We start from the raw sequence: 23,753 nt of genomic DNA on the forward strand, positions 1-23,753 counted from the left end.
ATATTTTTCCAAATGCTTCTTTCTTCATCTATTTGCCGCAATACCTCTTCATTTGTCACTTTATCCACCCATCTGATTTTTAACATTCTCCTATAGCACCAGAAGAAGAATGGGAGAATGTTAAAAAGGAAATTCTTAAATCAGCAGAAGCAAACTTAGGCGGAATAAAGAGAACTGGTAGAAAACCTTGGGTTTCAGACGATATATTGCAGCTGATGGATGAACGTAGAAAATATAAGAATGCTAATGATGAAGAAAGTAAAGGAACTATCGGCAATTAAGAAATGCTATAAATAGGAAGTGCAAACTGGCGAAAGAAGAGTGGATTAAAGAAAAGTGTTCAGAAGTGGAAAGAGAAATGAACATTGGTAAAATAGACGGAGCATACAGGAAAGTTAAGGAAAGTTTTGGGGTACATAAATTAAAATCTAATAATGTGTTAAACAAAGATGGTACACCAATATATAATACGAAAGGTAAAGTCGATAGATGGGTGGAATATATTGAAGAGTTATACGGAGGAAATGAATTAGAAAATGGTTTTATAGAGGAAGAAGAGGAAGTTGAGGAGGATGAAATGGGAGAAACAATACTGAGATCTGAATTTAAGAGAGCATTAAAAGATTTAAATGGCAGAAAGGCTCCTGGAATAGACGGAATACCTGTAGAATTACTGCGCAGTGCAGGTGAGGAAGCGATTGATAGATTATACAAACTGGTGTGTAATATTTATGAAAAAGGGGAATTTCCGTCAGACTTCAAAAAAAGTGTTATAGTTATGATACCAAAGAAAGCAGGGGCAGATAAATGTGAAGAATATAGAACAATTAGTTTAACTAGTCATGCATCAAAAATCTTAACTAGAATTTTATACAGAAGAATTGAGAGGAGAGTGGAAGAAGTGTTAGGAGAAGACCAATTTGGTTTCAGGAAAAGTATAGGGACAAGGGAAGCAATTTTAGGCCTCAGATTAATAGTAGAAGGAAGATTAAAGAAAAACAAACCAACATACTTGGCGTTTATAGACCTAGAAAAGGCTTTCGATAACGTAGATTGGAATAAAATGTTCAGCATTTTAAAAAAATTAGGGTTCAAATACAGAGATAGAAGAACAATTGCTAACATGTACAGGAACCAAACAGCAACAATAACAATTGAAGAACATAAGAAAGAAGCCCTAATAAGAAAGGGAGTCCGACAAGGATGTTCCCTATCTCCGTTACTTTTTAATCTTTACATGGAACTAGCAGTTAATGATGTTAAAGAACAATTTAGATTCGGAGTAACAGTACAAGGTGAAAAGATAAAGATGCTACGATTTGCTGATGATATAGTAATTCTAGCCGAGAGTAAAAAGGATTTAGAAGAAACAATGAACGGCATAGATGAAGTCCTACGCAAGAACTATCGCATGAAAATAAACAAGAACAAAACAAAAGTAATGAAATGTAGTAGAAATAACAAAGATGGACCACTGAATGTGAAAATAGGAGGAGAAAAGATTATGGAGGTAGAAGAATTTTGTTATTTGGGAAGTAGAATTACTAAAGATGGATGAAGCAGGAGCGATATAAAATGCCGAATAGCACAAGCTAAACGAGCCTTCAGTAAGAAATATAATTTGTTTACATCAAAAATTAATTTAAATCTCAGGAAAAGATTTTTGAAAGTGTATGTTTGGAGTGTCGCTTTATATGGAAGTGAAACTTGGACAATCGGAGTATCTGAGAAGAAAAGATTAGAAGCTTTTGAAATGTGGTGCTATAGGAGAATGTTAAAAATCAGATGGGTGGATAAAGTGACAAATGAAGAGGTATTGCGGCAAATAGATGAAGAAAGAAGCATTTGGAAAAATATAGTTAAAAGAAGAGACAGACTTATAGGCCACATACTAAGGCATCCTGGAATAGTCGCTTTAATATTGGAAGGACAGGTGGAAGGGAAAAATTGTGTAGGCAGGCCACGTTTGGAGTATCTAAAACAAATTGTAGGGGATGTAGGGGGTATACTGAAATGAAACGACTAGCACTAGATAGGGAATCTTGGAGAGCTGCATCAAACCAGTCAAATGACTGAAGACAAAAAAAAATAAAAAAAATAATTTTTTTTGTTGCAACAACAGAATGGTTAGGTTCCTTATTACCTATGATGTTCCTATTATATTATACTATACAATTACAGCAGTCTTCTACTCTTTTATAATTTATGATTTAATTTACAAATGCTCTTAATAACATAGACAAGCCAAAACATCTTATTATTGTGACTGGCTTTAAAAAAAAAACATGGTTGACAGACAAATGGACTTGTTGTATTTCATGTCAAATGAGGCATGGTTTCATTTATCTGGGCACAGTACCAAGTATGGATGATTGAAAATCCTCAACAGATACTTGAGGGTCCACATCACAATGATAAATACTGGTGTGAAATGTATTATTTCTGTTAATCAAACAGTGGGGGCCAATATTTTTTGAACAATCGGTTAATTTACAGAGGTGTACCATATAATTTTCAAAAAATTCTATACTCAGTTAACAGATCACGAAAAAAGGTATGGCTTCTTTCATCAAGATGGAGCAACTTTCACATATCAAACGATTCACTAGCACGCATTCATGTAACTTTTATAGAAGAAAAAACTGTCAGCAGCAGGCAATGGCCTCTGTGTTTTCCAGACTTGTATTGTGATTCTTTCCTTTGGGATTACTGAAGGATAAATTTTATGAATAAAATTCCCACACTAATAATGAACTAAAGGTGAACATTCAACAAGAAATCAATGGCACCGACCACAACATTTTGCAACAGGTGATTCTCAATATGATTACTGTTGCACAAAAGTGTATTGCTATGCAGGATGGTTACTTTGAACATCTTTTGTAAAAATACTGAAAATACAGGATCTAATTATAAATGCAGGATTTAATTTACATTTCAATTTTTTTTATCTCATTCATAATACAATACATATCACAACAGTGTTTAGCACGTAGCAGTTCAGTTTTAAGTTGCTAACCTGTTATTACTGTCACACAAAGTATATAAAGGTTCACACAATAACAAAACAGAATTAGACAAAGACAAAAAAAATAAAATTTATAGCAAAAAAAAATGTATAAAAGTATGTTTTTATAGAATTTTATTAATGAAAACAAATAAATATTTCATTAGTTCTATTTAAAAAAACAAGAAACATAAATCTGAAATATATTACGTACTAATATATTAAGAAATATTCAGATAAAATAGTGAATGTCTATAATAATGAAAGATATATTATATCTAACCAATAAATAATTTAGCAAAATATTTAAATCATATTACAATTATACCAAAAGATAAATTTAAGAACAGTGACATTTATAAAATCAATTTAATGATTTCATAAAAAACATATTGCTAAAACTAATGTCCTTTAAACAGAGGTTCTTAGAACATTTAAGACCATATAAAAATAACAAAAAAGTTTCTTAACAGAAAGAAAAATTATTGATCACTTTATTACACATTACTATACAATACGATTATAAAAAATAACTTTAAAATATTAAATAAAAATAAAAATAGTAATATCTTAAATGTTTAGAAAAATATTATATTTACAAATATGAACATATTTATAAATGAACAGGTAAATTTTGAAAATATGTTTTCAAAATTTCTCGATAATACAATAATTCTTAAACCACTTTTGTATGCACACTTCCATTTATATTTAAAAAAACAAGTTGAAGTTTAATTTTTTTTTTGTTTTTAATATTAAATTTATACTGTATTTCATTATGCTGATGATTGAACTGAACAAAATTAAATAAAAAACAAAATTTATTGCTTCTCACACAGAAAAAAGAACAAGTTAAGGCTTTCTTAAAGTAGTTTGTTTATCCCTAGTATACACAAGTAAAATTTTCTAATTGATACTATACAACACTTAGTCAAGTGCCCGCTGGAAAAAAGAGGTTAAATTTAGTCATTTAATATAAAAATCAAACATATAAAGAAATTAATTACCATTGGGCTTCCTTTCAGATGGTTCATTTACTGTTAACTTCTCAGCGAGTTCCGACATAGATCCCTCAATGCTTGATCTAAATGTTTGCGAAAGACGTCGACGTATTTTCTTCAGACTCATAACTAAAAGGCACTTACTGGAACTACAAAGATCAGTTGAAGTACATGTCTCAGGGCACTTTTTGGTTAACGCCTAAAAAAAAAAAAATTAGGTAAAATTAGCTCACCTGTCCATTAGTAAATATAGCATCATGCACAGCAATTGTTGAATTCCGCATCAAGAGTCACCAATAAGTCTCAACAACTCACAAGGAAAAATATGGCCAACTTGTTTCATGCAGTTATACCAGAAACTTGTTCATTAAATATTTCTTTGGCAGCAGGTATATTTTCCTTACTTTAAGCAATTTCATTTCCTCAGATTCCACTTCCTGAGACATTTTAAGTATAATGGAACCATCAGGTTGTAAGAATTGAAATAAATTCATATAAAAAAAATATAGCTAAAAATAGTCTATATAATTATTAAAACAATTAATCTGAAAATATATTTAAAATCATTAAAAACAATGACAAGTTTTTTTTTAATTAAAGATTGTTAGTCTAAAATACGATCAAATAACTTAGTTAAAATTATCAGAAACTTTGTTACTCTAAAGAAAAATGTTTTATCATAATTACTTACAAATAAAACATTTGTTAGAACAAAAAGTTTCTTAGAAGGAATTTAGTTAGGATCTTGTTAGGTACCATAACACTTGAAATGGTACCTAACAAGATCAGAGATTCTAAAAGATGGTTACAAAAACAAAAAAGATAATTCACAAAATAAAACTACACACAAAGAGAGTGAAAGAAAAAATTACACGACTTATAAAATAAAAATGATCTCTTCAATAAACACCTAAACATAAATCTCCTAACATTAAAAATTCACCACCCGTTAACAGCATATGTACAAATACATCATACTGATAAAAAACTGAAGATATGTATTTAAATTTATAAATATCAAAATAAATAGTAAAATAATTAAATTACTATAAATAACTAAACAATAAAAAGTCATACTCAACATTTATCATAAATTCTAAACTTTAAAAAGCACAAGTTTCTCGTTTATTTTGCTTTTCATGGCCTGCTAATGATCATCAACAAATAAAATGCCAACAGCACGCAAGAAAAGTTCATTTAGTGTTGTTTACCTTCAATGATCTGTGGGATCATTTTATTAATTATGGCTTTGGCTGTTTTTATTTTATCCTTAATTCACACCCTTGAATTTTAATCAAATTGAGGGAATTTCAACATATCTTTGTGAAAAATTGCTAGTATTTTGGAACAATCAATCAACTGTAAGGTAATATTGTTCATTTTCTTAATTTTAATTTTGCTATAAATTACAAAGAGATTAAAAATAATCATATTTAGTCAGATAAAATAAACATAAGTTATTAAAAAGATAGATATATTTTTTAAATTTAAAAAAAAAACGATAAATTAATAAATTACAACTTCTAACATTTTTAAGACTGTATACTTATGAAAAAGTCTCTTTACAAACAAAAAACATTGACAGTGTATAGAAATGTGGCATAATCAGAAATTGTAACTAAAAATATCCCATACAAAAAGGAAAATGGGGTATAATTCCAAAAGTAAGTTTTTAAAAGAATTTTAATTCATTCAGTTGGTGAATGAATTAAAATGAACCTACACATCAGTTTCACTTGCTAATTTAACAATATGTACCAATAAGGCACCACAAAGTTTTTTACTTTTTTTTCTTAATGTACTTGGTTGATGCATTTATTCATAACTGAAAGGGGAATATTTATTGTTGCTTCACATTATCTCTTCGATTTTAATGGCTATGATGCGTATATACAACTAAAATTCAACAGGCACTGCTTAATTGTTTACTTTTTCCAAGTATAAATATGTTAACTGTAGAGCCAGACCTTGTGGTAAATATAATGAAAGTGAAGGTGTAACATGTATGGCTAAATAACAGCTACATTTTGAAGAGCTTGGCTGAGCTACTTATAGCAGTTAACCTATAACAATCAACTCATTGTAAGTAACAAGAGACAATTACACTCCTCACATTATCTGATAAGTATAGTGGGGGGTGATTTTAATTTCTAAGATCAGCCATAATATTTTCAAATTTAGTTTACCTATCATATCAGATTATCAACAAGCATTCAGTAAAGTATAAATAAGGATTAACATACAGATGTACTTTGTTCCCATAATTTTTGGAGTAGTGGTGATTATAAAAACAAGATAAGCAATGAATTTTTTTGTTAGGTGCAAAAAAAATGCTTCAATGAGAAACATGTAAGCATTATTTATCCTGTAAGCAAAAGCAAAAAATTCAAATCTAGCTTAACAGTAATGTAATTACTTTAGTCATGAACAAGATATTAAGCTTATTCCATCACAATCCCTGTGTGAGCTGGCTTTTCCTTTAGCCTCCCCTTTCCTTATAATTAGGTTTTCTTCCTAGAATTAGTAATAAGGGAATTGTATCAGCAGCTACCTAGTGCTTAACTGGTGGCACTTACTGGAGTGATAACACTATCTATGGGAGTGTCCAAAGGCTTTGTTTGTTTCCTGACTGGAAGTTGTATAAAAAGCCAATTAGTGCTTGTGTCACTTATCAAGTAAAGCTGGGCTCCTTCTACTCCTTAAATACTCTATACGGGTGGTTATTTTGGATATTACTATAATTTAATTCTTTACTTAATACCAAAGCTATCTAGAAAGATAAAACTACACACCTACAAACATTTGTAATATGAAGAAAAAAAATTCAATTAAATATTTTTTAACCAAAAACTCAACAGCTTAGCCTAATTAACAAAATAATTTATGCCAACAATGGAGCATAACTCACATCATTCTGAGCTTCAAAATACCTCCGTCAAACTCATTTGCTGCCACTCAACTTAACCACAAATTACTTCATTAATTTCTAGTCAATCACAAATCATTTGTCACTCAAAAATCTGTCCAACATTTTAAACACATAGAATTCACTCATAACTTAGTATGGCAGATGACTGAAAACATTCAATCTGTAATTTCTCGGCAAATGACATGCCATTATTTGTGGTCTTCTGCTAACTTTCTCAGTTATTAACATGTCCAAATCATAATTGAAGAAAAAAGTTTCATAATCTTTTTTTTTATATTATTAGTATCCAATAAAACACTAACAATATTAATGTGACATCATAAAATGCTGCAATATCATGATGAAATTACTCTTACTTATATTATGACAATACACTTATATACCCATAAAAGTAAATGAAAATACCAACACAAGTACACAACACATAGCAAAGATACTTCAAAAACCTTGGACTATACATAAATTAGTGCAAAAGCACTTCATCAGGTAATTGTCAGGTTCAGGAATCTATGCATATGCAAAAGTGCTGATGAAAAAATCAGGAAAAACAAATGTATTGTTTTAATATATTCAAGTCTAATGCAGTGGGATGCCAATTATCCAAACACCAATTTTCTGGATGTCCAACTACCCAAACTGCTTATATCAACAATAGCCAATTTAAAAAAAATACACTATTTAAAAGAATTTAAATATTATTCAAATATTTACTTTAACAGGAGATGTATTTTTATCGATCTTTGTTTTTACTGGATTTTTTGATTGCCTTTTTGCAATATGTATTGCCCAAAACACACATAGATTTAGGTCTGTGTTGTTAAACTAATTATAAAATAAACTTTTGAAAAGATTGATGGAAACAAATTAATTGGTCAACCATAAAACAATGATGCAATGATAAAATGACTTGCATATCCAGGGCTGTTACATAACAAAAGCTCATGAATGTCTATTGCTAAGGATTGGTTGGAACAATAAAAAGAATGCGATTCTACTCAGATTCTTTGTTTAAAACAATTATGTGATCTTGTAGCTCATAAACTATTAACAGTAAAGCAAATACAGAATACAATTTTTTTTAAGAAGAAATAGTTTGTTTTGATTATTGACTAATAAAGTTTTTTTACTACATTGGTCATGTGTTAATTTTATTGAAATGCATTTATTTTTTTACACTTTTGTGTTTTTATTAAGTGTGATATCTATTAAACATACAATTAAACAATCATATGTGCAGTATATATGACAAACCTTTTTTAATTTTCTAATTATCCAAATTTAGCCTTAAAAAGGTCATTCTGGATAATCGGTATTCCATTGTATTTCATTAATAATTTCTATATATATATATATATATATATATATATATATATATATATATATATATACTGCTGCTATAATCCATTTCAATAAATTTTATATATATAGGGCCTAAATTAATACAATTTCTAAATCTTGCAAAAGATGTATAAATAAAAATAGTGTTTGCATAACCAATAAAAAGATGTTTGATAATAGATTTTGTTAACTTGATAAATTCACTTCCGCAAGTAAAAGTTTGCTAATTTTATTTGTAATATAATCTGATAGTAAGAAAGGATTGTTTGATCACATGCTAACTGTAATATCATAGTTTTATAACTAGATGCACAGTTTTATTTTTTAACAACCAGTAATTACAAAGCAATTCTAAAAAATATAAACTGACATTTTAAAAATACTATATAAATATTTTTGTACTTTAAATATAAATAAAAAAAATTTATTAAAAAAATAAATTTTTCCTAGTACTGCTTTATTTTTTTCCCATGATTATTATTCATACTTTCACAGACCCCTGGTTTTATCAGAACACTTTACAGAAATTAAAATATTACACATATAGAGGGACGTGTTTACATGTTTCCTATATAGGTCATAATAAGATAAAAGATTTGATATATTATTTATGATAGTTCATTTTGTATGTCACAGAACTGATAGTTCATTTTATATGAGGAACTGAGATGGTAAACATATCCCCTCTAAATTTTTAATATTTTAATTTAATTTTCACAAAATTTTCTGATAAAGCAGAGATCTTTGTGAAAGTAGTGAACACAGAGGAAAAGTAAACAAGTTAAGTGGAAAAATTGATTTTAATAAATAATTACATTCTGTGGCTAGGATTCAAATTTTAGATTATTTATTAACACTTTTGTACCTTTAATTATATACAATATGGAAACTAAAAGATAATTAACCTCGATGTGATCAACCCATAATTAACTGAGATTTAGAACCCAAAAAATTAACATACAATGAACACAAAGATAATTAATAGTTAATTTAATTAACATGAAACACAAAATGGTTAAAATTTGGTAAATAATTTTTCATTTCATCATACAGTTTACTACCACCAAGAAAACCACATTAATGATCTTGAACTAATTCTCAGCACAAATTAATTCCATAAGTAACAATCTAACTTCTCTTTACTTTGAAAAACTTGAACTAAAAACAGATGCAAGCGTTAATTTCTTTAAATGTTTATTTAAATAGGTAAGACAAGCAGAATATATTACAAGTCAGTAAGTACACTGATAATAGAAGACACATAAAGTCTAACCTAATTTATTTGTTGGAGACTAAAACAACTGGTTTAAAGTATAAATGATGCAGTGAAGATATAAATATAAATCACCTATAAAAATAAATCAATAACTTATCACATATATAATTTCAGATAAATGGTCATATTTAAGTACAATAAAAGATAAATTTCAGTTACAATGTCTGAAAGCTGACAAGAAAAACAACTTCCACAATAATCTGAATCAAAGAGCACGTTCCAGGCAATATCTATCAAAAATTGATCTTTCATCTTTTAAAATATTTAAGAAGAGGAATATAATAAAATTAGATTGGATAGTGATCAGATGTATGGTATCATAATTTTTCAATACATAAATATTTATTTTTAATTTTTGATAGAATTTTTCAGTTTCAAAATAAAAATATGACTTTTATTAAAACAAAAAAAGTCAAAATATTATGAATATGTGAATAATAACTGTACATTAATTTTACAGCGTAGTTATTAGTGTTTGAAAAACAATAAGATTCACCTAATTACATGTTTTACAAGAATTGGTATAGGAAAAATATCAAATGTCACCAAACATAGATATAATGCAAGTCTGCTCAGTATTAAAAACAAAAGAATCAATAAATGTAAAAGAATTTTAATCCTATTTAATGAAAAGACATATTTACTAACCTTATTCTTAGCACCATTTGCTTCAGTAATAAAATTCTTACTGCGAGCACTTTCAGTTTGCTTAATCTCTTTATCATGAATTATTGCTGATAAACATTGAATCACAATTATTCCTATAAGCTTATAACAATGATCAAACTATAGTTAAAATATTGCTGGACAATTGCAATGTAAAATATGGTGGGACTGTAATTTGATCACCATTCTGAGCTTATCATTTATTGTTATTCATATTACAAGATATGAATGACTAAGCAGCTTGCAAAGTGCGTTCAATGATAGAATTTATTACAAATACCTGAAAAGACTAAGGTTATTAAATATATATATATATATATATATATATGCACACACAAAAACTTACACGCGTATGTGTGCACACACACACACACACACACACACACACACACACACACACACACACACACACACACACACACACTCTATATATATATATATATATATATATATTTATATATAAATTGATCTTACTAATAATAAGGCTTCTTGAATCTCACAGATCATTAATCAGTTATTAAAATAAATATTATAATCCATAAGTAGTACATCTTCATTGTCAAATGTAGAACTGATTGACTAAAAGTTATAAATTTTAATGAATATTATATCAGGTGAACCAACTTGCACCTTAGGGATTATTTTGCTCATAATTTACATAGTAGTTCATTAATATAAATTTTTGTTTGTATAGAATATATTTTTCATGTTATTCTGATTCTTTGTTTATTAAACATTCCTTGTAATTGAAGATTACTTTCAAGGTCTATTAGTGTAATTATTTAATAATAGATGTTCTACAGAATTGGAAACATTAATATTTTTATTTTTAAATATTCTAAGATGATCACAAAACCAGCATGTATTCAGTCATATTTATTATAATCAATCGTGTATAAATCACAATTAAATCTTGAGCACAAAGAGTACGTACATGATACTTAACTTCGAATACCTGATAAAATATTTCATTAAAATTGTATACTTTTGATCAGTTTTACATTTAACAATGGTACTGTGTTTCATAAGAAAAAATCTAGAAATCTGTAAAAGTATTATTATTCATTAATCATTCTTGTAATTTATACATATAAAATGAGATGTAAAAATTTTATTCCAGGAATTTCACATTGTGATTTGGTTGGAATCATTTGAAAAATTACATGTGAAAACACTTTAACTGATGTGTTCATAAACCTCAAACCAACAGCCATTTTTTCGTTGAGTACTGAGAGAATAATAAATACCTAAATATAAAACTTTCACACAAAAAGAGTGAACAACTGAAATGTTGGGCAATTTAAAAATCTAATTCTACATGAAAATAAGTAAAACAAATATTGAAATGTAACTTAACTGAATCTGACATATGATGTGGATGTGGTGAAAAATTATTTGAGTGGCACAAAAGATTCAAAGATGGATGAGAAGATGTGAACAACATCTAGATAAAGTGGCAGTCAAAAAAAAAAATGACTATGAAAATGTAAACAGAATGGCAAATTTAATACAGACTGACAGCCAATTAATCATTTGACTAAAGCCTGATGAAATGATTATCAGATATTGTTTGGAGAAAAAGACCTGAATAGTTGCCTGAAAAAAGATCACTCATCAAAACAATGCACAGTCAATTTGCACTCATCATGAGAGCAGCCAAAAAATGTATTACCAAATTAGGTCATTCTGCTTATTTATCTGACTAAACTCCCCCCTTTGTGATATCTAGGGTAATCCCCAAAATTAAAGATTACTCAACACAAATGAAAATTTCCTGAAATCACTGGTGTCAAACATATTATGATAAACAAAGTGAAGATTATTAAAAAAAAGAGAGAGTTCCTGGCCTGTTTCTGGAAATGGGAACAACAAAACTGTTGTACAGATGCACAAGGGGATGCACAAGGTGACAGTAGCAACATTATATGTGTACAGTTCTGAACATTTTTTTTTTTTTGTAGGTGCATTCCAGAAATTAAATTGTTACACTTCATAAATGTTTGTCGAATATAAATACTAATAATGAGTTTGCAGTTTCATAATTTTTTAATGAGGACTATTTAAACCTTTAATTATTAGTAATAGATATTGCTTAAAATTAACAACTATGGTAAGAAAAGCTTGCAATGAAAAATAGTGCCCAACTGGAAGAATATAAAAAAAAGCAAAGTTAAACAAGTATACAAAACATGCCAAAACTATTTGAAACCTCAGTAACTTAGTGCAGTCTATATGTTACAAATTAAAACAAGATTTTTAAAAATTGGAAAAAAAATAGAGCAAAACAAATTAAAGATTAAAGCATTTACCTTTTCACTGTAACAAGTACTACTAAACAACGAACAAAAAAACTAGAGCAATATATTTAATAGAATATAAGATATTGTAGAACAATATATTTATAAAATATGATGAAATTGTGAATCTTAAACTCTTCTACTTTCAGGAACTAAACTTAACCAAGTGAGAAAACTGATTAACATATAAAGAGAGGGTGAACAAGTACAGAGATTGCTCTAATTCAAACCTGAGATTGCCAAACTGGTAATTCAGCAAAACAATGATTAAGACATCGTGAAGTGTGCGATTCCATCATCAAACTTCGTGCTGAAAAATGTTACATTAATTTCATTTTTTTTCATAGAAATGAATAAAAATACCTTGCAGTATTAAAAAAGTCTTACAGTACAGTAAAAAAAAATATATATGTACATATAAGTCATTAAACTGTTACTAGAGCAATACAGATGATTCCAAATTGCACAGCAATCTCTCAGAGATGATTTTATAGCCAAAAGTAAGGAAAAATTCATATAAACATAGGTCTGAAAACTGCTGTTCACAAGCAAAATATCTAGCCCTGCTTTCTACTTCCTCTGTAAAATTACACTGTACAAAAATTCTTGGGGTACAAATTGAGTGATAAATTTGGTCCTTATGTTTTTTTGATATAAGAAATTGAATAAAAGTGGTCCCAAACTTCTATCTCACTTAGGTTTTAAGAAAAATAGGGTAACACAAAAATGTTTTGTCGGAAAATATACTTTTTAGGTTTACAATAACTTTGTTAATTTACCAATAAATAAAAATTTCTAGTTAAATTTGTGGGGAATCTAATTCTGAGAAAGTTGATATAAATAATATCTATTAAAATTAAACACAAATTTCAAAAGTTCAACTTTAATTAGAAACAAAAAACAAAAATTGGATCGGAAAAGTGATATGATTTTAAACAGAACAGTTTACATACAAATGCTAAAATTAAATTTGAAAGACATCCTTCTAAAACATTAATTTTTTTTTTAGGTTCACAATAATAGCTGTTCAACAATTAAGTTTAGTGTCTAGCACTTGAATATTCATTTGAGCAATGTTTGTGCTGTTATTTTTGGTCAGTCATTCGCAATGGGTGATACCACAAATTTGTTTTCATTTGAGTTGACGGACATGTTGTTAATTTATGGTAAAGTAAATAAAAATGGGTTGGCTGCTGAACATAAATACTGGGAAAATTATCCTGATGGAAGAGTACCGGATCGTAAAACATTTGAGGCTTTGGAGAGGTTTGGAGAGTTTGAGAAACAGGTATACTTAAACCACAACGATTCAATGCTGGTTGTGAATGTTCTGTGAGAAATGCCAACGCTGAAGAATAGATATTGAATACGGTATAATTATCTCTCATCTCAAGCACTAGAAGGTTGTCACATCGCTTTCATGTTTTGCAATCAAGTGTGTGGCGAATGTTACGGGAGCAACAATTATACCCATTCCATACAACATGTGTACAAGTATTATTACCACCTGATTTTGATAAACATATGAAATTCCGTCAATGGTTAATTAGAAAATGTGAACAACATAGTGATTTCCTAAGTAATAATTTAATTACTGATGAATCCTGCTTTACAAGAAATGGCATTGTAAATTATCTAAGCATTCACACTTGGGCAGAAGAAACTCCCCATGAGACTGCTACAAGTCATTTCCAACACACTTTTTCATTTAATGTGCGGTATGGTCTTCTTGGTAATAATCTCATACGCCCTTTTTTTCTTCATGCCAAGGCTCAATGGAGAGCAGTACCTGCATTTTTTGCAAACAAATCTGATGGAACTCTTGGAAGATATTCCACTTGCAGAGAGAGTGCAAATATGGCTTTTCAATGATGACACACCTGCTCACTACCGTTATAATATGATGAATCATTTAAATTACACTTTTAGTAAGCAATTGATTGGTCGAAACGGACCAGTAAAATGGCCACCTCAATCTCCCAATCTTACACCAGCAGACTTTTTCCTTTGGGTTGGATGAAGTCATTAGTCTAGTCCACTCACACTGGCACACAAGAATTATTGAGACATCATATAATAGAAGCTGGAACTACTATTAGAAATAATAATGATGCTAACAGAAGTGCCCACCTAGCACAGATTTGCAGAACTGAACTGTGCATTGAACAGAATGGCGGCCACATTGAACAAATACTTTGAAGAAACATTTACAACTTTATAAGTAATCACTTTGACATTTTTAGCAAAAAACCAAAAAGTATGTGATTTTTATTTTTTTAAATCTATCTTTTATGCATTTTTTCTGTTACTGACACGTTTTCTATTTGTTTTCATTTGCATTATGTTGTTCACACAATGATGAAAATTGTTCTGTTTAAAATCATATCCCTTTTCCGATCCAGTTTGTGTTTTTTTCCTAATTAATGTTGGACTACTCAAATTTGTGTTCAATTTTAACGGACATTATTTAAATTAATTTTCTCACAATTAAATTTCCTACAAAGTTAGCTACAGATTTTTATTTATTTATTGGTAAATTAACAAAGCTACTTTATTCTAAACCTAAAAAGTGTATTTTCCAACAAAACTTTTTCGTGTTTTACCCCATTTTCCTTAAAATCTAAGCGATATAGAGGTCTGGGAACAATTTTATTAATTTGTTAGATAGAAAACCATGAGAAAGCACCCAATTTACCCTTCGATTTAAACTCAAGAATTTTAGTACGGTTTAATTTCACAAAGGGAGCAGAAGCAGGGCTAAATGTTTCTCGAACCAAAATTCACTAACCAACCATTTTCTGACCTATGTTTATATGAACTTTTTTCTCATTTTTGGCTGTAGAATCATCTTCCAAGAGATCCAGATTGCAAGAGAGCCTTGCAATTTGGAACCACCTGTACATGCCTCTTGCTTGCTATTCATTCATAACACTCATTTACTAATTTAAAACGTGTCATATAAAGTATTTTGGGGAAATCTGATCATACGAATCCATAAATAGTTAATGCAATAGACATAGCTAAGTATGATGTGAAGCTTCGGAGTTATCATTCCCAAGAGACCCACATAAGCCTATTTTGACTCATCAGGGATAACTGATTAGCTAATAATGGCCATTTGGCCATTTTTCTCTGTAGCATTTTTACAGAGATCACAGCTGTCATATGTAACAAAATTTCCCACTTAAGAAATTTTTCAGCACCAAATACCAACTTTTGAAAAAAAAAAAAATTTTTTCAACACCCATTTTCAATCTTCATATATCACTACAGTTTCAAACATTTTTCCACAAACTAAACATAGACAGCTTTACTACTTTTATTCTATTATGTAATATCAAGCTACCTGAAAGCAGAAAGACATTAAAATACAGTGTCTTAATTTTTTATTTAAAAATCCAATTTTGGAGTCTTCAAGACTTATTTGCAATTTTAACTTAGAACTAAAGAGATTACGGAATGATTTCATAAAAGACTCCTACTTTTCTTTTGATAACTTGTAAAAGTGCCACGCCATCAATCCACACAAAAAAAAAAATTGTCAAGCTATCAAAAGCCATTTATGATAAAAACTGGTCTATGAAAGTGACCAATAATCCTTAATCCATACTTCAAGAGTAAATTTATACAAACATTAGTTAGTCCTTGTTACATTAATCTTAAGCTTATCTGTATCAGTTTTAATAGTACATGACGCTCATTATCAGTTACCTTTCATAAAGGACTAAAATCATTCGTATGCAAGAGTTGGTACTTGGGCTATCTTGAAAATAATACCCATTCAGTAATTTCTTTTGCAGACGTCAAAAATCCAACACGCAAAGTAAAAAGTAGATTGTTGACAACATTTGTGGTAATTAATACATTTTCCTATGACAAGTAACTTACAAAGTTTTAAAAAGAATAAGACAATCAATTATCCTACAACTATAAAATTTGTATAGAAATATGTTTTTTACACTTTTAAATAAATAATGATACTGGCTGAAATTTATAGGTAACAAGATACTGTGTTTACAATGTAAAGAAATCAAGCACACACGATGTAAATTATTCAAGGCAACTCAATAACAAATGTCCACATTGTGTAGTTATGATGTATAATTTGATGATAAAATTCAGACTGAAAATATTATCAATCACCTCATATAAAAAAACTGGCGAACTTTGGCTAAATTTCATCAGTTCAAAACATTGAAAGAATTTTTGGGTAACAACCAATGATGAACCGTAATAAGTTGTCAAGGTTAAATAGACTAACAGTAAAGCAATAGAGAAAATATTATGAAACTTGTGTGAAATATTCTGAACTAAACCTTATTTGTCTACAGTGATTAAGTTTAGAAGCAGGCATACAGGTACACAGTTTTAGTAAAGAAAAGAAAAAACCCTTAAACTGTAATATTTTCATATTAAAGGTAGTAATAATAATCAAACTTATCAAATTTTATTAGGTATGGAGTTGAAGTATGAAGTATGAGGTTCAACAGCAAACTATTTAACTGAAAAAATAAAAAAGGCTCAAAATAGAGTAATTAAAATAATTTTGAATAAAGACCGTCAGATGATAGAAGAAACTATTTTAATGCTTTATCTATGCTATCACCTGTGGGTTTTTATCAGTTAATATTGATATGTATGTTCCATATGAAAAATGAATTTAAAACTAAAAAAAAAATTATTCATCAAACTAGGAATAAAGATTTATTTGTTGTTTCTAAATATAATAATTTATATGGTAGAAAATCATTGACAGTTGTTCCCAGAATAATGTTACTGAAAAAAATAAAATATGTTTTTTTTTTTGTCTTCAGTCATTTGACTGGTTTGATGCAGCTCTCCAAGATTCCCTATCTAGTGCTAGTCGTTTCATTTCAGTATACCCTCTACATCCTACATCCCCAACAATTTGTTTTACATACTCCAAACGTGGCCTGCCTACACAATTTTTCCCTTCTACCTGTCCTTCCAATATTAAAGCGACTATTCCAGGATGCCTTAGTATGTGGCCTATAAGTCTGTCTCTTCTTTTAACTATATTTTTCCAAATGCTTCTTTCTTCATCTATTTGCCGTAATACCTCTTCATTTGTCACTTTATCCACCCATCTGATTTTTAACATTCTCCTATAGCACCGCATTTCAAAAGCTTCTAATCTTTTCTTCTCAGATGCTCCGATTGTCCAAGTTTCACTTCCATATAAAGCGACACTCCAAATATATACTTTAAAAAATCTTTTCCTGACATTTAAATTAATTTTTGATGTAAACAAATTATATTTCTTACTGAAGGCTCGTTTAGCTTGTGCTATTCGGCATTTTATATCGCTCCTGCTTCGTCCATCTTTAGTAATTTTACTTCCCAAATAACAAAATTCTTCTACCTCCATAATCTTTTCTCCTCCTATTTTCACATTCAGCGGTCCATCTTTGTTATTTCTACTACATTTCATTACTTTTGTTTTGTTCTTGCTTATTTTCATGCGATAGTTCTTGCGTAGGACTTCATCTATGCCGTTCATTGTTTCTTCTAAATCCTTTTTACTCTCGGCTAGAATTACTATATCATCAGCAAATCGTAGCATCTTTATCTTTTCACCTTGTACTGTTACTCCGAATCTAAATTGTTCTTTAACATCATTAACTGCTAGTTCCATGTAAAGATTAAAAAGTAACGGAGATAGGGAACATCCTTGTCGGACTCCCTTTCTTATTAGGGCTTCTTTCTTATGTTCTTCAATTGTTATTGTTGCTGTTTGGTTCCTGTACATGTTAGCAATTGTTCTTCTATCTCTGTATTTGAACCCTAATTTTTTTAAAATGCTGAACATTTTATTCCTGTATGGCAAACACTTGAAGACATATCATTTTCTTTATACATGAAAGGAGGAGGGTAAAATAAATAGTTCAACAGTGCCAAAAACCTAACCAATATCTCTAATAATTTTTTTTTTTTACTTGCAAATAAAAAACAATACTAAACTCAAATGATCTGAGAAGAGAAGAGCTACACTACCCGCTTCATCACAAGAATAAACTGTCAAAAACTTGGGATGGTAAATAAGAACAGTTACTAATCACTAAACTTATCATATCAGTGGCTAACTTTTTCTCATATTCTTTTCTTTGTCAAACAATTAACAAAATTTATTGAGCAAAGTTAAATTCAATCTCTCATTAATACTTTTGATGGTAACTTGCTAAAAGAATTTCAGAAATGTGGATTTTCATAAGTAAAAGTTTATTACCTCAAAAGATTAGCAACAACCTTCAATCAGATACGAGATATAGGAGGATGTCAAACAACTACACCTGTGGGTAACAATAATGATGTAAATCACACAATGCTGAATACATCAACAAACATTCATTTTGGTATCAATCAGTATCAAATTCATTGGCAAAATTCATCAAATTTAAATCATTTTTTTCACATGTTCAAAGCACCATTTCTCACTAGTGTTATTAACGGAAAGATACTGGTAAAATTCTAATGAAAAAAAACAGTGGTCCATGCAGTATGATCTAAATACATAATTTAAAATAGTCAGTTTAGTTATAAAACATAATAAAACTAATAATGATAATCTATTAATATCTTATATAAATATACAGAGGAAAGCAGGAATGTATTCTTACCCCATCAACATTTTTTGGGGGAAAACATATACTTAAATAAATCAAATTAAAGATTAGTGATATTAGAACTAATAACAATAGTGAACAAAATTTTAAGGAAATTTACAAATAATTTCAAGGAAAGCACACAAATGTTAATAGATAAGTTATAAAACATCACACCGACCATTATTTAACTGTGGTAACACATCCCACACTTACTTTTATATAGTAGCATAATCATCTCAGCAACTACATGCATTACTATATAGACACTACAAATTCAAAGATTGTTACAGATTTATTGGTTTTAAGCAGGGCACAAGAGTTACACAATTTCTCAATATATAACTTCAGAACAATTCATATTTAAATAAGCCTACAGCTTGTAATGTGAAACTATGACAATTCAGAATTACATAAATGTGTAGCAAAACAGACGATTCCAATGAGAAAATAAATGTCTAGAGCTTAAAATGAAAATGAGAGACTTCAATAATACAAAAAAGGCATTCAACTAACTGCACAGTTAAAATCTACTTCTAATACATTACAAATTACGGATAAAAATAAGATAAAATCTACAAAATTAATAGAATATATTTTGACCTAATCACTTAGAAGAATAACCAAGTCAGAGTATATAATATTAAATAATCAATCCTATTATTAATATTATGTGCATAATAATTGAATAGAAAAAGGGCAGTTTCTTTGAAACGTAATGCCAACAGTTCACATAGAGTAGGCAAGAATTCATAAAAGAAAGCTAGAATTACAAACAATATCCCAAAATCAAAATGTTTTGCAATAATGTATTTTATAGGTTAACTACAATGAAACATTTTATTAATTTTCTAGAGTAGATAACAGTCCAAATTTTCTACCACAATCCCTAACTGCATAAAATTTACACAATGAAGATAATAATTTTTTTTTATAATAATAAACTACTGTGTATTCAATATTAATTTAAAGAAAATAAAAACAGCTACTCACCCCAACATCTAGGAAATTTAAAATAGAAGCTAACACTATTCGAATACAAATATTACCCTATGACAAATAGTTAATAACCTAATCTATAATGTAAATATAAAAAAGGCATGACTTTGGAATGAAAACATTTCATTCAATTTTGGGGTTTAATGTATAAAAGAAACCAACATCAAGTTTATGAAATAAAAACACCTTTTAGAATTAAAATTTTACCATACCTAAACAAAACTACTTCAAAAAATACAATAACCTGCAATAGGATCAAATAACCAATGTATTATAAACAGATATAATAAAAAATAAAATTTGAAATGCAGTCAAATAACGAAATCTTACCACTATGTACATCACCTCATAACTAAGAACTTAAAATAAATGAAATGTCTCACTTATAAACAAAAGGAGGCAAGAAAAACTATCGAATAACGCTCCATAGCATTTGTTTTCAATTAAAACACAAAATTCCGAAAATTTAACACAAACTATACTTTTTGAGAAACATAACCTACACGATCACAACCATCAAACGACACGAGAAACATAAACTGTAAGACCATAGTTACAAAGAGATACTGTAAAATAATTTTACAGCTTTGTCAGTAATCTGAGGGGGAAAATCGGAATTCTTCCATAAACAAATCTCTTACGGTATGCTACTACCATATTCAATAAATTTGTAAGATGAAAACTCCCATTAGTTCAAAAAAATTGAATTTATCTTAAACTTTAATTTTCAACGTAAAACGATAAATTTGAAGTAAACTTTATTTGATTTTTTGATCTGGATTTAAATTGTAGCCATCATGAAACTTTATCTTATTTAGGTACAAGTTTATAGTACTACACGTAGTACAGTCTAGTTTTCATCCTTACTAATAATCTGAATTTGTGTCAGAGAGATAATGCCCGAAAAGTATTAATAATACGTCTATTGTTCTGAAAAATCTCATAATAAATGCAAACCAGTTATTGTACTGTTGGTATAATGTACATATTAAGTTTTCTAGGAAAAAAGTTTTTATATGTTGCGAACATATTTTTGAAAACTTGTTTTCGGCTACAGTTTTTCCAAAAATGTTAGGATAATAATAACTAAAATAATTTACAGTTAATTTATTTATTTTTTGGCCGTTAATGTTTATGATGCACACAGCTTGATTTAATGACCAAGAATTGAGTATGATTAATAGGCCATGCAACTGAGTGAGATGCAAACCTTTAATTTGCCAAGCCATGTGACTGAATATGACGTTCGCATATGATTTGTCTTTTATATAACTCAAATAAACTGAAGAATTCAGTTTGAAATTTAGTTTTTTTTTAAACTAGAACACACAATTCAAATATATATTGGATTTACAATAAAAAAAAGTCTATTTCATGATGATGTGGCTGTGATTCGTGTGAAATTTTCCTTTAAAAAAACTAAATTAATTTTTAATAATTAACACTTTTGACTGCCATGTGCATCATATTTAATACAGTGATGTTTTTGGATAGGTGTATCATATCAATCACAGATACGAGGCTATTATTAATTGTATTAATATATTTTACAATCGTACAAAACGTACATTAATTTTAACCCCAAATATAAAAAATTTAAACAATATATAAAAATGTTACCATAACCAATGTAAACATTGGATAATAACAGATATAACAAAAATACAGCTAATTCAGTATTTGATTTTATGAATACATAGGCTTACCATACGTCCGGGATTAGCCCGGACAGTCCTGGTTTTTTAGTGCTGTCCGGGGTTTGAGAATTTTATAACTGGCTTTTTTTTAATTTTAGACCTATATGTTCGACATCGCGTTTTTAAACATTCATTAACGACCTTGCATCTCAGCCGAACATGCAGCAAGCGCTGACGTCGATTTTGACGGAGGCGTGCTACCGACCCACAACTTTGTACTAAGTCATTTGGCAACACAACAAGTGCAATGTGTTTATGTTGTTTTCGTGTGTGAAGTAACTTGACTACACATTTTTTATCATTTTATCTCTATTCCTTTTTGTCTCATCGTTTAGCAATGGGCAAAAGAAAACGTGTGTTTAATGTTAACCTGCAACAGGAATACAAATTTTTGAAATTGTGTAATTATGTATTGCGCACTATGTACTGGAGAATTTTCTGTTGTACATAAGGGAAAGGGTGATATTGAAGACCAGAACAGCTAAACATAGGAGTGCTATTAATACTTCAGCAAAAATAAGAAATTTTTTTAAAGCCAAATATGGGAAAAACAATAACAGTGATCTGGAGCGTGCTGCTAAAGAAGCTACGTTTTCATATCACACTGCTAGACACGAACTCTGTTTCAAAACAAGACTGCACATCTAAACTGGTTAAAAAGTTATAATAGCCAAAATTTTCATCTGCTAGAACCAAAACAGAGGCAATTATTGTTAATGCTTTTTTGTCATTTATATGTGATAATGTGTGTTGTGTTTAAGAATTGGTTGTTCACATTGTACACAATTCATTAAAAACACTGTATGATTCTTCATCCTGGACATATAAGTTATTGTTTTAAAAACTTATAAATATTTTCACATCTATATACAGTGAGTAACAAAACTTAAAAAGTTCTGTGAATCTGTAGAAACAGATTACAGAAAATTATTGTCTCATAGCAGCACAAGTTTCCTTAGTTTGTTACCAGCAATAGAAAGAATTCTTTCCATTTTTGATGACCTAAAATCATACTTCTTATATAGTGACAAATGCCCATAATTATTATTTGATTTTTTGAAAATCAAGAAAGTGAACTGTTTTTGAAATTTTTATATGGTACTCTACAGTTATTTAATAATGTAGTTCTTAAATTGGAAGCTAATTCTATAACAGCAACAGAAGCATTTGAGACATATTCTGAATTAATTTGTCAACTTCAGGAAAGAAAAACTTACAAAAATATACCATCTTCTGCCAAAGAATTGCCATGCACTCTAAAAGAAAATAATTATGTTCAGGAACAAAAATTCTCAAGCATAGACAATTTTTATAATTCTAGTATTCAATACTTAACCCACCAGGTTGGTCTAGTGGTGAACATGTCTTCTCAAATCAACTGATTTGGAAGTCGAGTTCCAGCGTTCAACTCCTAGTAAAAACAGTTACTTTTATACGGACTTGAATACTAAATTGTGGATACCGGTGTTCTTTGGTGGTTGGGTTTCAATTAATTCGCACATCTCAGGAATGGTCAAACTGAGACTGTATAAGACTACACTTCATTTACATTCATACATATCATCCTCTGAAGTAATACCTGAATGGTAATTCCTGGAGGCTAAACAGGAAAAAGTATCCAAAACTTGAGCTGTCAAGAACCAGTTTTGATAAAGTTAATAAGTTTCAGTGGACAAATTTACGAACTGAAATTGGTCATTAATGTGAAAACCATTTTTAAAAAGTAAAGAGAAATAGATTAACATTTGTAGTTTTACACTATAAATTCATTCATTATCTTCAAACGGTTAAAATACAAGAGTTTGTATCATTTTTACATTTGTTCTGGAAAATTGTATAAGATCTGATTATAAAGGGCAGTGCTTTTCAACCACTTTAATTTTATTATGGAATAACTTTCCTTTCAGCGAGGACAGTTTA

At 29.0% G+C, this 23,753-nt stretch overlaps 1 protein-coding gene across 1 annotated transcript in view; it reads right to left on the bottom strand.

Annotated features, from left to right (window-relative positions):
- LOC142323263 (cyclin-dependent kinase 18-like) overlaps positions 1 to 20,633 on the bottom strand; it is a 147,439-nt gene extending 126,806 nt beyond the window's left edge. Inside the window, exons 1-2 of the mRNA XM_075362668.1 lie at positions 20,467 to 20,633; positions 4,015 to 4,207 (exon numbers count right to left, since the gene is read on the bottom strand). Coding sequence (XP_075218783.1) covers positions 4,015 to 4,207; positions 20,467 to 20,478 — 205 coding nt within the window. The 5' untranslated portion in view covers positions 20,479 to 20,633. The remainder of the gene's footprint in view (positions 1 to 4,014; positions 4,208 to 20,466) is intronic.
- Positions 20,634 to 23,753: the final 3,120 nt, after the last annotated feature.

This window comes from Lycorma delicatula, chromosome 4 (genome assembly GCF_047948215.1).
Source record: "Lycorma delicatula isolate Av1 chromosome 4, ASM4794821v1, whole genome shotgun sequence".
NCBI lineage: Eukaryota > Metazoa > Arthropoda > Insecta > Hemiptera > Fulgoridae > Lycorma > Lycorma delicatula.